General features: G+C 39.7%; 1 protein-coding gene across 3 annotated transcripts in view; it reads left to right on the forward strand.

Annotated features, from left to right (window-relative positions):
* Positions 1–11,791, forward strand: part of kaznb (kazrin, periplakin interacting protein b) — a 115,757-nt gene extending 103,966 nt beyond the window's left edge. The window contains exons 6-9 of one of the 3 annotated variants that reach the window (XM_053653552.1): positions 1,780–1,941; positions 6,237–6,262; positions 7,899–7,904; positions 9,071–11,791. In XM_053653552.1, the coding sequence (XP_053509527.1) occupies positions 1,780–1,941; positions 6,237–6,262; positions 7,899–7,904; positions 9,071–9,244 (368 nt within the window). In that variant the 3' untranslated portion in view covers positions 9,245–11,791. The remainder of the gene's footprint in view (positions 1–1,779; positions 1,942–6,236; positions 6,263–7,898; positions 7,905–9,070) is intronic. The other 2 variants (XM_053653550.1, XM_053653551.1) reach the window with 2 other exon arrangements.
* Positions 11,792–13,147: the final 1,356 nt, after the last annotated feature.

The following is a 13,147-nucleotide window of genomic DNA, read 5'->3' on the forward strand; positions in this document are numbered from 1 at the left end:
CATTAGCTACAGTATTCTCCCCTAAAAGCAATTGGCATCACTGCCTTGTACCACTCTCATTCTGTAGAAAGACAAAGTACAACAAAGTATACACGCGCACACACTGTCACGTAATGGAGGCGCAGACAGAAGCAAATGCAGGTATGGTATTTTAATACAACAACAAGTCCAAAGGATAAGGCAGAAGATAATAATCATGAACAGGCAGATGTCAGGCAATCAGGCAAACAGCAAAAACAGGGCAGGGAAAAGAGATGAAGTCGTAAACGTAAGCAGGGTCAAAGCACCAGAATAAACAGACACAATATAGGGCTTGGTTAATGACAGAGACAAGGCAACTGATCATATCCTTATGTATCCTTTGTGAGTGTAAAGGGGAACAGGTGTCTCTGATTAGAACTCCATCGAAGGCGAAGGTGAACGTGTGTGTGTGTGTGAAGTGTAGTCCTCTTCAGCCATGTTTATAGGTGGTGGTGGTGCATTCTGGGAAATGGAGTTGCTGGTTTGCTGTGATATGTGCTGGCTCAAATTTTGCCTATTACCTGAAGACACTTAACATAGAAACAGATACTCACATATTCAATTGGAGCAAGAAAAATAAGACACCAGCCATGAGTGAGAAGAAGCAAGGGTCCAGGTTTATTCATTCCGTTCCACCACACGAGATCCCCACAGTTTGAGACGTCCCAAAATGCGATCTTAAAAACCAGAGCTGAAGCTCTTCTATTTATACAGTTTTCTTAGGGTCAGGATGACCCAGACACCCATATGTTTAGAGTTAGCTGTCCAAGAACACCATTACGTATGTTAACCCTTATCTTGCAGGTGCAGCTTGGCTCCAAAATATATTTTGTTTTGTTTCACTCTTTAACAATAACCTGACCTTGTCTGTGTCACTGTGACTGGATTTTCGTCGAGAACAGACACTTTCAAACACACCATCTCAACATTATGAGTAAATTTTATGTTTGTTCTACATTTCTTTTTTGTTTGTAGTGCTTGCATGTACATTACCCTATAATAGTTTTTCATGAAACAGAATATGAAACAGATTAATTTCTGTTTTCTGCATACACACCAGGCCTCTGTGTGTGTGTTTGTATGTGTGTGTGTCTTATATGACACACACACCATTCAATATATTTTTTACCTCTTCCTACAGCAATACTGGACATGAAAACTACACTGCTCTGCTTTTTCAGCCAAAGAAATGGTCAGAACAAATGTGAATATAATTCACACATCTGAAACGCCAGTTCAGTGAAGGGGAAAGGATGCAGGATGTGAAAGACATTTGTTTTTGCTCACAGTACTTTAAGCCTCTTTATCTAGATGAACTTCACCATGTGAATTCATAGGCTTCAGTCTTGTGAGCTAATAAAAACAAGTGGCACAGACAGTGGTGAGTAAAAAATAAAAGGAATTGCCACTAATTAGCAGTCAAACTCAACTTTTGCTTAGCTGCTTGGCACACATCTGAAAATAATTTTAAAAATAGCTATCTAACAACAATCTCAAAGAAAAACACCTGCTTCCAGTAGGTTACACACTAAGCTGTGATTGCTTATAAATAAATTTTTGAGGATATTTTTTAAATATCCATTCAACCACTAAATGTTTTATCATTATTGCTGTGCATGGGGCCATCTCATCCAACAAGATACTCTGTGGGTTTTGATTTAAAATTATTTAAACTGGATGCCACAGCTTAATGAGGGACACTGAGTAGAAAATCCTATCCTCAACATGATGCTTTAGCTGTCTATGTGTTTCTCACAGCTGCATTGCGAACCAGCCTGTGTCACTCACGCCAGCCCTCCATACTCTCAGACACATCAGCAGCTGATGGTGATCGCTCATCTACACCCAGTGACATGAACTCTCCACACCATCGGACTCACTCCCTCTGCAATGTAAGAGCTGCCTGGCACCCTCGACCAAGTAATCATCCCTCCCAAATTCTCTTTTTATTTTCTTTACTTCTTCTTCCTTAACATCTCTGTACAGCAGCAGGGCTTTAGGGTTCAGCCTTTGACTTTAGAAAATCTGAAATCCAAGCAAGTAGGGGCTTTAATACATTAAAAAAGGCTAAGCAAACATAAGGTAATACGTTACTTAAGTGCCGTGCTCATGGCTCCATGAAACCTAAATAAATCCTTCATGATAACTAATATACAGTCATGGGAAAAAGAAATGACACCGTTCACTTCTATTTGTGTATTTATCAGGGCTTAAATAACAACTGGATGGTCCTCACCAACTTCTATAAACAAACAAATTACTTCAGATGACAGCAAAACAACACAACAGATTTCAAAATATAGTCATTCTTTTCCAAAAAGTTAACCAACATCCAGAAATCAGGTGGGACAAAATAAGTACACCCTTCCTATCTTCACAATAATTAAGAGAATAATTAGCAGCCAGCTGTTACTAATGAAATGCATTAGTTATAATGAAAAGATTAGTTAATCATCAGGAAGTGTGACTACCTGTATAAAAGCAGATCCTTTGGCAGTTCGGTGTTCTGGAGTACTCAGGTGTGTGTCAACATCATACCAAGAAAAAAAAGTCACCAGCCATGACCTCACAGAAGCAATTGTTGCTACTCAACAATCTGGGAAGGGTTATAAGGCCATCTCCAAACAACTTAAAATTCTCCAAACAATTTGAAATTCACAGTAGAAGTGATTTGTTTACAAATGGAGAGCCTTCAAGACAGTTGCCAATCTTCCTTGGAGGGGTGTCCCAGCAAGTTCAGTCCAATGTCAGACCATTTAATTCAGTTCAATTCAATTACATTTTATTTGTATAGCACTTTTAACAATGAACATTGTCCCATAGCAGCTTTACAGAAATATATTAATTCAGAATAAAAATTTTTTATTTATGAATTTGTCCCTAACAAGCAAGCCAGAGGCAATGGTGGCAAGGAAGAACTCCCTGACAATATGAGGAAGAAACCTTGAGAGGAACCCATCCTCATCAGGGTGACAACGAATAGTATAATTATAAATAAGTACCTTCTATAAATGCGCTAATACTACATGGTCAAATAGTGCAGTTGTGTAACCAGGAAAATTCATTATAGTTTTACATGAAGCCTGTTTTGTTGAGCTTCTCGACTGTTCACTGATGGAGAAATGAGTGCAAAACTGTTTATGGCAATTGCAGTGCTTAAGCTATAATAGCAATTTGTAGTCCTGGCCATCATATCATAACTGTTCGCATGAATTGATGTCCAAAGCCATCTCCATGGTCTTCAAGTGATCCTCAGCAATCTCAGTGATCTTTAGGTTGCACCATGTGGGGCAATCCTCAGCACCAGCGTGTAACTTCTAACTGATAAACTCCAACCAGAAGTAGGGCATCAGAATGGATCAGGCAGGTCCAGAGAGCAGAAGGGGTCAGGATTACTGGCATCTCAGGAATATCATGTGTAGCTCGACAGAAAGAGAGAGAGTGAGAGAGGGAAAGAGTGATAGATCATTAGGTATGATCTCTGTAATGTCCTGTAATGGTTAAGGACAATGTACTTTGCGTGAGTGTAAGCAGGGACTCCGGCAAGACTAGCTATGAAAGCATAACTAAAGCAGAGAGCCAGAAGGTAACACAGACATGAGGGAGCCCTGGGACAAAAGGCAGCCAGCCACCCCACCATCAACAAACCAGGGTGAGTGCAAGAAAGTGGCGGGGAGGGGTTGCTGGGAGAGGAGGGGTGACAGCATAAAATCATCCCAGTTCACCACAACACTCTATGCCTGTGAGCCCTCTAGATCTACTCCCTTACCTAAGAAAAACTATTCACAAAAAGTTTTTTGTGAAGTTTTTGTGAATCCCGAACACCAATTGGAAGGCTGTTCCATAACTGTGGGGCTTTGTAGGAGAAAACTCTTCCCCCTGCTTTAGCCTTTACTATTCAAGGTACCAACAAATAGCCTGCACCTTTTGATCGCAGTAGACATATAATAAAAGACCAAAAGTTTGCTCAGGGATATAAAGAAAAACCCATGAGCTACATCATGTGACATACAGGCCTCTGTAAGCACACTGAATGTCTATGTTCATGACAGCACAATCAGAAAAAGACTTAACAACTATGGCTTTCATGGACAGGTGTCTAGGAAAGAGTCTCTTCCCTCCAAAAAGAATATTGCAACACAACTTAGGTTTGCAAAATTTTATCGGAACAAATCACAAAGGTTCTGAAACAATATCCTTTGGACTGATGGGACAAAGGTGGAGATGTTTGGTTATCATGCACAGTGCAGTGTTTGGCAAAAATAAACACAGCATATCACCACAAAATCTTCCTACCAACTATAGAGCATGGTGGTGGAGGGTTGATGATTTGGGCTTGTTTTACAGGCATAGGGCCTGGGAAACCTGCAGTCATTGAGACAACAATGAGCTCCACTTTATACCAAAATATTCTTGAGACTAATGTGAGGCTATTTGTCCAGCAGCTTAAGCCTGGTTGAAACTGAGTCTTGCAACAGGACACTGATTCCAAGCACACCAGCAAATTGGCATCTGAATGGCAAAAGAACAAAAAAATCAAGGTGTTGGAATGGCCAACTCAAAGTCCAGACCTCATCCCCCATGGAGATGCTGTGGCAGTATCACAAGAGAGCTGTGCATAAATAAATGACCTCCAAACATCAATGAACTGAAGCGATATTGTAAAGGAGAGTGGACAAATCTTTCTCCGAAATGATATACGAGACTGATAAACTCCTACAGGTGGTTCTAAATGTTCCTGAATTATAGGGTGTACTTATATATTCCCACCTGGTTTCTGAACATTGGTTTACTTTTGGGGACAAAATGACTACATATTAAAATCTGTTGTGTTTTTTTGTTGTCACCTGAAATTATTTGTTTGTTTGTAGAAGTTTTAGAGGACCATACAACTATTATTTAGGCCAAAATAAGTAAAAACATAGAATTGATGGTGTGTATACATTCTTTTTCCCATGACTGTAAGCCTACAAAAAGACTGCATTTGTCAGTTTTTGTGTTAGTTGACATGAAACCTGAGTTAAGTGACGAGATTTTCCGTATAAGCTTGTATTATCACACTTTCTGTGCTGACTTATGTTAGAACAACAACAAAAGCTGACTTTGTAGCTCAGTGCATTTCTGGTATGTTTATATCGCAAAAAGGTGATGTGTTAAGCACATAATACATAAGCACCACCAAAAATAAAAAACCTTTGTATCACCTCCTGAATTGAGCACTTGGTGGTATCAGAAGCATGATAAACCTAATGCATAAGGCTGCTATATAGTTAAGGCATTAACAGTGATTAAAAGGTAACATCAGATACATCTGCAACATCAGATACAACTATATACAATGCCCTCCACTAATATTACCACCCTTGGTATATATGAGAAGAAAAAAAAAAGACTGTGACAAATTGTCTTCATTGTTAACCTTTTGTTAACAAAAAGTCACAAAAATACTCTGCTTTCATGTATATCAAACAATTAAAAACAAAACACAGGTTTATCAAAAAAAAAACAACACATTTGTTAAATATGTGTGTGCCACAATTATTGGCACCCTTTTAGTCAGTGAGGTTGGAGAATACATGGCAATGGATCAGAGACCATTCCTCCATACAAAATCTCTCTACATCCTTCAAATTTCAGTATCCAAGTTGGTGGAATCTCCTCTTCAGTTTACCCCACAGCTTTTCTATGGGTATCAAGTCAGGGGGACTGGGATTGCCATAGCAGGGCCTTGGTTGAGCAGTTCACACTAAAACTGTGTACTGTTCAGTGCTACACTGTCAATTACTGTGCCAATTGTCCTGTTTTAGTAGTTACTGTACTGTCCTGTGTTTTAGCACACGTATGAACGTGCACTTTATGTAGAATGTTTGTGGATCTTATACAGTTCTGTGTCGTCTCATGTGGTTAGTGTGTTGTTTTATGTAGCACCATGGTCCTAGAGGAACATTGTTTCATTTCACTGTGTATTGTACCAACTGTATATGGTTGAAATGACAATAAAACCACTTGAACTTGATTTTGTGGTCAGTAAACCATTTTGTGTTGATATTGATGTATGTTTTGAATCACTGTCCTGCTGGAAGATCCAACCACGGCCCATTTTAAGCTTTCTGGCAGAGGCAGTCAGATTTTTATTTAATATCTGTTGATATTTGATAGAGTCCATGATGCTATGTATCCTAACAAAATGTCCAGGTCCTCTAGCAGAAGAACAGCCCCGAAACATTTAAAGAACCCCACTGTATTTAACCATGGGCATGAGGTACTTTTCCATATGGCTACCTCTCTGTGTGCACCAAAACCACTTCTGGTGTTTATTCCCCAAAAAAATAAAAAAAATAGTTTGATTTCATCTGACCATAGAACCCAATCCTATTTGAAGTTCCAGTAGTGTGTAGCAAATTGAAAGCTTGAGTTTTTGGATGAGAGTAGAGGCTTTTTTCTTGAATCCCTTCCAAACAACTTGTGGTGAACTTTTGGAGACTTTCTGACCCCAAGACGCTACTAACTTCTGCAATTCTCCAATTGTGCTCCTTGGAGATTTTTTGGTCACTCGAACTGTCCTCTTCACAGTGCATTGATACAATTTAGATGCACATCCACTTCCAGGTTGATTCATAACATTTCCAGTTGACTGGAACTTCTTAATTATTGCCCTGATGGTGGAAATGGGCATTTTCAATGCTTTTGCTATATTCTTATAGCCACTTCCCATTTTGTGAAGCTCAACAACTTGTCTAACCCATGGTTATGAATGACCAAGGGAATTTGGCCTATGTGTTACCTCATATTTATACCCATGTGAAAAAGGAAGTCATGGTTGAACAATTTCCTGTACGTAGTCACCCAGGTGTAAAAAAAAAAAAAAGTACAATATCAATGGGAATATACTATTTGTGGCACACATATATTTAACAAAGATTTATTTTTTTGATAAACCTGTGTTGTGTTTTCAAGTTTGATATCCATGAGAGCAGAGTATTTTTGTGAATATTTTGAAAAAAAGATCAAAAGCTTAAACAATAAAGACAATTTTTCACAGCCTTCTTTGCTTTACCAAGGGTGTCAATATTAGTGGAGGCCAGACCTTTAAGTAAATTGAGATAATGATGTTGTGATGTATTTTGATGTTTGACATCACATCATGACCGTTATGTGATATTTCATAGTAGCACAATTTTGAAATCCGTTGCTATGATGTTCTAATGTAATTTTGAAATATCACACCTTACGTCAACAAAATTCTGTATCAATTGGGTGTTATTTCAACTCCATAACAAATTTGATGAAAGCAATCTTTACTATAGCAGAATCGTATTTAAAATGTTTATGTAGGTTTATTTGAGTTGTAATCAAGGGATTGTGCAGGTTTTATGTGGTGCCTATAACATGACCCTTAGGTAGCATTAACAAAAGTAGAAGAGAAGATGAGGCTAATACTGAATCCCTGTTTCTGAAGAGATACAGTGCATCCGGAAAGTATTCACAGCGCTTCACTTTTTCCACATTTTGTTATGTTACAGCCTTATTCCAAAATGGATTAAATTAATTATTTTCCTCAAAATTCTACAAACAATACCCCATAATGACAACATGAAAGAAGTTTGTTTGAAATCTTTGCAAATTTATTAAAAACAAAAAACAAAAAAAAGCACATGTACATAAGTATTCACAGCCTTTGCTCAATACTTTATTGAAGCACCTTTGGCACCAATTACATAATCAAGTGTTATTGAGAATGATGCTACAAGCTTGGCACACCTAATTTTGGGAAGTTTCTCCCATTCTTCTTTGCAGGACCTCTCAAGATCCATCAGGTTGGATGGGGAGGGTCGGTGCACAGCCATTTTCAGATCTCTCCAGAGATGTTCAACCAGGTTCAAGTCTGTGCTCTGGCTGGGAACCCCAAGGACATTCACAGAGTTGTCCTGTAGCCACTCCTTCGTTATCTTGGCTATGTGCTTAAGGTCGTTGCCCTGTTGGAAGATAAACCTTCACCCCAGTCTGAGGTCCAGAGCGCTCTGGAGCAGGTTTTCATCAAGGATGTCTCTGTACATTGCTGCATTCATCTTTCCCTCAATCCTGACTAGTCTCCCAGTTCCTGCCGCTGAAAAACATCCCCACAGCATCTTTGTTTCATCATGGTCTGAGAGTCCTTCAGGTGCCTTTTGGCAAACTCCAGGCGGGCTGCCATGTGCCTTTTACTGAGGAGTGGCTTCTTTCTGTCCACTCAACCATACAGGCCTGATTGGTGGAATGCTGCAGAGAGGGTTGTTTTTCTGGAAGGTTCTCCTCTCTCCACAGAGACACGCTGGAGCTCTGTCAGAGTGACCATCGGGTTTTTGGTTACCTCCCCAACTAAGGCCCTTCTCCCCCGATCGCTCAGTTTGGCCGGGCGACCAGCTCTAGGAAGAGTCCTGGTAGTTCCAAACTTATTCCATTTGTGGATGATTGAGGCCACTGTGCTCATTGGGACCTTCAATGCTGCAGAAATGTTTCTGTACCCTTCTCCAGATCTGTGCCTCGATACAATCCTGTCTCAGAGGTCTACAGACAGTTCCTTGGACTTCATGGCTTGGTTTGTGCTCTGACATGCATTGTTAACTGTGGAACCGTATATAGACAGGTGTGTGCCTTTCCAAATCATGTCCAATAAACTGAATTTACCACTGGTGGACTCCAATTGAGTTGTAGAAACATCTCAAGGATGATCAGTGGAAACAGGATGCACCTGAACTCAATTTTGAGTGTCATGGCAAAGGCTGTGAATACTTATGTACATGTGCTTTATTTGTTATTTATTTTTAATAAATTTGCAAAGATTTCAAACAAACTTCTTTCATGTTGTCATTATTGGGTATTGTTTGTAGAATTTTGAGAAAAATAATCAATTTAATCCATATTGGAATAAGGCTGTAACATAACAAAATGTGGAAAAAGTGAAGCGCTGTGAATACTTTCCGGATGCACTGTAGCTGCTTTCTGCTAATCTATACATACACTCTGACTAACTCACCCCTACTCACTTGTTTTGCTTTTGTTGGCTCAGTCCATGGAGGACCTCGAGGATCAGAAGCATAAGAAGAAGAAGGAGAAGATGAGCCTGGGCTCACTCTCTCGAGTGTTTGCCCGGGGAAAATCCCAGCGCAAGTCTCTGGACCCTGGCCTGTTTGATGGTACTTCCACCCTTGATTATTATATTGAGGAGGATGCCGACTGGTGATTGAAGTGTGCATGTGTGCGTGTATGTTTGAGCATATATATGTGTTGGACATTATGTTTGAGTACATGGGTGTGCTATATTTGCTCAAAACCACAAAAAGATAAAGACCTCTTGCCTCATTAAAGTGTACATTATACATTAAAATATTGTATGTAAATGAAATATATATATAGATAGATAGATAGATAGATAGATAGATAGTATGTAGGCATATGTAGATATGTTTACATACATATAATATATACAGTACTGTGCAAGTCTTAGGCACCGTAGATTATTTTGATACATTTTGTATTAGATGTTTATTTTATGTATTCTGCTTCACTCTTTCATTATAAAGAGAAAATTTTAGGTTTACAATGATTCATTTTCCAAAAAACCCAAAATTTTACAAAGAAAAGTCTGTATACCATTAAAGAAAATAACAAATTAAGGCCACTTTTAAGATAAAAACATTGTAAAGGTGGTCTGGTATTACCTGCAGAAACAGAAGCAAATGAATCAATCAAAGTGACTTAAAAGGTTTTTTTATGAAAGAAATAAATATAATAATGCCTAGTAACAGGAACGCCGGTAAGTTTAACGCCGCTCCAGCTGGCTTGTTTTTATTTGCTATTTTTGAAATTAATTGAAAATTCAGTGTAGATATTGATTCTTGATTTTTTATATAGTATTTTAGTTAAGTTAGATCGTTGTAAATTAGTGACATGTTTATTTGTTTTCTGTCGCGTTTTTACTGTGTTCTGCCTGGAGACATTGCTATTCAAATCATTAAGATAGCTTTGAGATTTCTTTGCTGATAAACATCGAACTGCTTGAGGTAGATTACAGTGAAGTCTGGCTGAAGTTGGCTGCTGTCCACTCTGAAAACACTCCATCTGATTATTAAAGATGTGGAAATACTCAGCAGGTGAACTTTACCGGCTGTGGGGGTACTATGAGCCTCCTGTAGAGCTCGTCTGCCAACACGACATTCTTTGGCATTAAAATACATAGATCGATGATAAAGTGATCAACAAAAATGATTTCAATGTTATTCCCTCCCTCTGGTCTGTAAACTGCCGTCACTCAATGATCCCTGACCGATGCGGTGTTGACTGCAGTGTTCTAGCCTGTCTGCCTATGTCAGATGTGCACACGCACACTAACTGCCTGAAATTTGGATTATACAATATTTAGTCTCTCACCAACAAAGTTGCTATAATCGGTGACTTTATTACTGACCATAAACTGGATTTTCTAGGCTTCACAGAAAAACAAAACAATGATTTCTAATGATTTCATCTTAATCAAGCAGCCCCACTGAGATTTGTTCACATCTGTAAATCCCGTCCTTCTGGGAGAGGAGGCGGTCTTGCAGTGCTATATCACGCAAATGTAAAACTGACTTCACTCACCTTGCCTGATCAATCCTCCTTTGAACTGCTGGCTGTCAAACTCTGTGGACCTACACCCACTGTTATTGCGGTACTGTACAGATCACCTAAGCCATCAAATGTGTCAAAAACTTTACCTATACTAATGACTCTGAATATAATGTCTCCGAATGTGATCCTGATGGGTGATTTTAGCATCCATTTGTATAATTCTTCCAACCTACTTAGAAGAAACTTTATGGCCATGCTTGATTGCTTTGGTATTACCCAATGTGTAGACCTTGCCACCCACAGCAAAGGCCATATTTTAGATCTGGTCTGCTGCACTGGTATTACACCCTGCCACATCAATGCTGCTGAACTACCCATCTCAGAGCGCAAAGCTATGCTGTTTGACACCTACCTGCCTAAGAGGACGTTACCACTCTAATTAAATCCTATCCCTACCCTGCTCCTAATACTTCATTATTGGATCTAGTGCGCCATTAGAGCTACTGCTTGTCTTCTGCACTTAACAGTCTTGCTCCTCTGAAGACTCGGACCACTTCATTTGTTCACACTGCACCTTGGTATACATCTAAACTCCACCAGATGAAGTCCATGGTTCGGAGTCTGGAGTGGTTATCAAAAAGAAGTGATCTTTTGGTACATAAAGAGATGTATTGTGATCACATACTTCATTACAAAAATGCCCTTTCTGTTGCAAAAACATCATATCATGCAAATATCATCAGTGCGAGAGAAGGAAACACCAGAGCTCTTTTTTTTCAACATGAATGGACTACTTAAAACACCTGATAACTCCATTCATCTGAATCTCTCTGATGAATGCTGTTCGACCGTCCTGAAATTTTTTCACTCTAAAATTGCGACCATTCATTAACAACTGACTTGTTCAATTAATGAGCAAAAGGAATCATGCTCCCTGAATATTACGGGCCCTCCACATACCAGTGCATTTAGTCATTTCAGTCTCCCAGTGGAAAGTCACGTCTTGAATCTCATCATGAAGTACAATTCCTCCACCTGTCAACTGGATCCTGCTCCAACCAACTTACTTAAAGTGTGCCTGCCCTCTATCTCCCCTCTGATATCCTCAATAATTAACACTTCTCTCACCACTGGTGTGGTCCCCCCTTCATTAAAAACTGCCATTGTTAGGCCAACACTGAAAAAGCCAATCTGGATTTCGCCCTAAACACAGCTGATTCTGGACTACTCTCCATTCTCATCCTCCTAGACCTCAGTGCAGCCTTTGACACCATCTCTCATCGGATTGTTCAAGAACACCTAGCTGTCACTGGAGTCCTTGGCACTGTACATCAGTGGTTCACGTCCTACCTCACTGACACGACACAATTTTTCAAAATAATGAGCTGCAAGTCAAAGAGCTCTGCTGTCACCAAGGGGGTTCCCCAGGACTCAGTTTTGGGGCCTCTCCTATTTATTATCTCCTCCCACTTGGCAATATCCTTTGGCATCATGGTGTTCACTTTCACTGCTATGCTGATGATACTCAGCTTTACATGTCCATGAAACCCTCTGCCTCTCTTCCTCCCAGTCGATCATAGCCTGTCTTCAAGACATTACCTTATGGATGACTAAGAACTATTTGAAATTAAACAGCAATAAGACTGAGCTACTCGTTGTTGGCTCTAAAACAGCACTTGCAAAGATGAACACGTTCACCCTCTTCATTGATGGCTGCACCATGCCATGCTTCACTCAGGTAAAGAGCTTTGGTGTCATTTTAGATTGCACACTCTCCTTTGCTGCACACATAAACAATGTTTCTTGCAGTGCCTTTTTCCATCTACAGAACATTGCAAGACTATGCACATCCCTCACTCAACACAGCATAGAAGTCTTGGTCAATGCTTATGTTACATCCCGCATTGACTACTGCAATTCCATCCTGTCTGGCATCCCTAATAAATTACTTCACTGGCTCCAAATAATCCAAAACTCTGCAGCAAGGATCATTACATTCTCCAAATCAACCAGCCATGTAACACCTCTGCTCATCCAGCTTCACTGTCTTCCTGTTGCCTATCAAATTAAATTAAAAATTCTGCTTCTCACATTTAAGGCCCTGCATAATCATGCTCACACTTACCTCACTAACCTCTTGGAGAACTACACCCCTCCACACTTACTGCAATCCTCCTGAACAGGTCTACTAGCAATACCAGACATGAACTTTAGCACCATGGCTGGAAGAGCCTTTAGTCTCATTGCCCCTAAACTCTGGAATTCACTTCCCGAGCACATCTGCAACTGTGAATCAATTTCAATATTCAGAAGTTCTTTAAAAACTCATTTTTTCAAGCTTGCATATTCTCTGTGACATTGCAGCATTACAGCACAGCATTTGGCACATGCCCTTATCCAGAGCGACTTACAATTATCTCATTTTTATACAACTGAGCAGTTGAGGGTTAAGGGCCTTGCTCAAAGGCTCAACAGTAGCAGCTTGGCAGTGCTGGGATTTGAACTAATGATCTTTTGGTCAGACGTCCAATGTCAC

Source organism: Ictalurus furcatus, chromosome 21 (assembly GCF_023375685.1).
Source record: "Ictalurus furcatus strain D&B chromosome 21, Billie_1.0, whole genome shotgun sequence".
In the NCBI taxonomy this organism is placed as follows: Eukaryota; Metazoa; Chordata; class Actinopteri; order Siluriformes; family Ictaluridae; genus Ictalurus; species Ictalurus furcatus.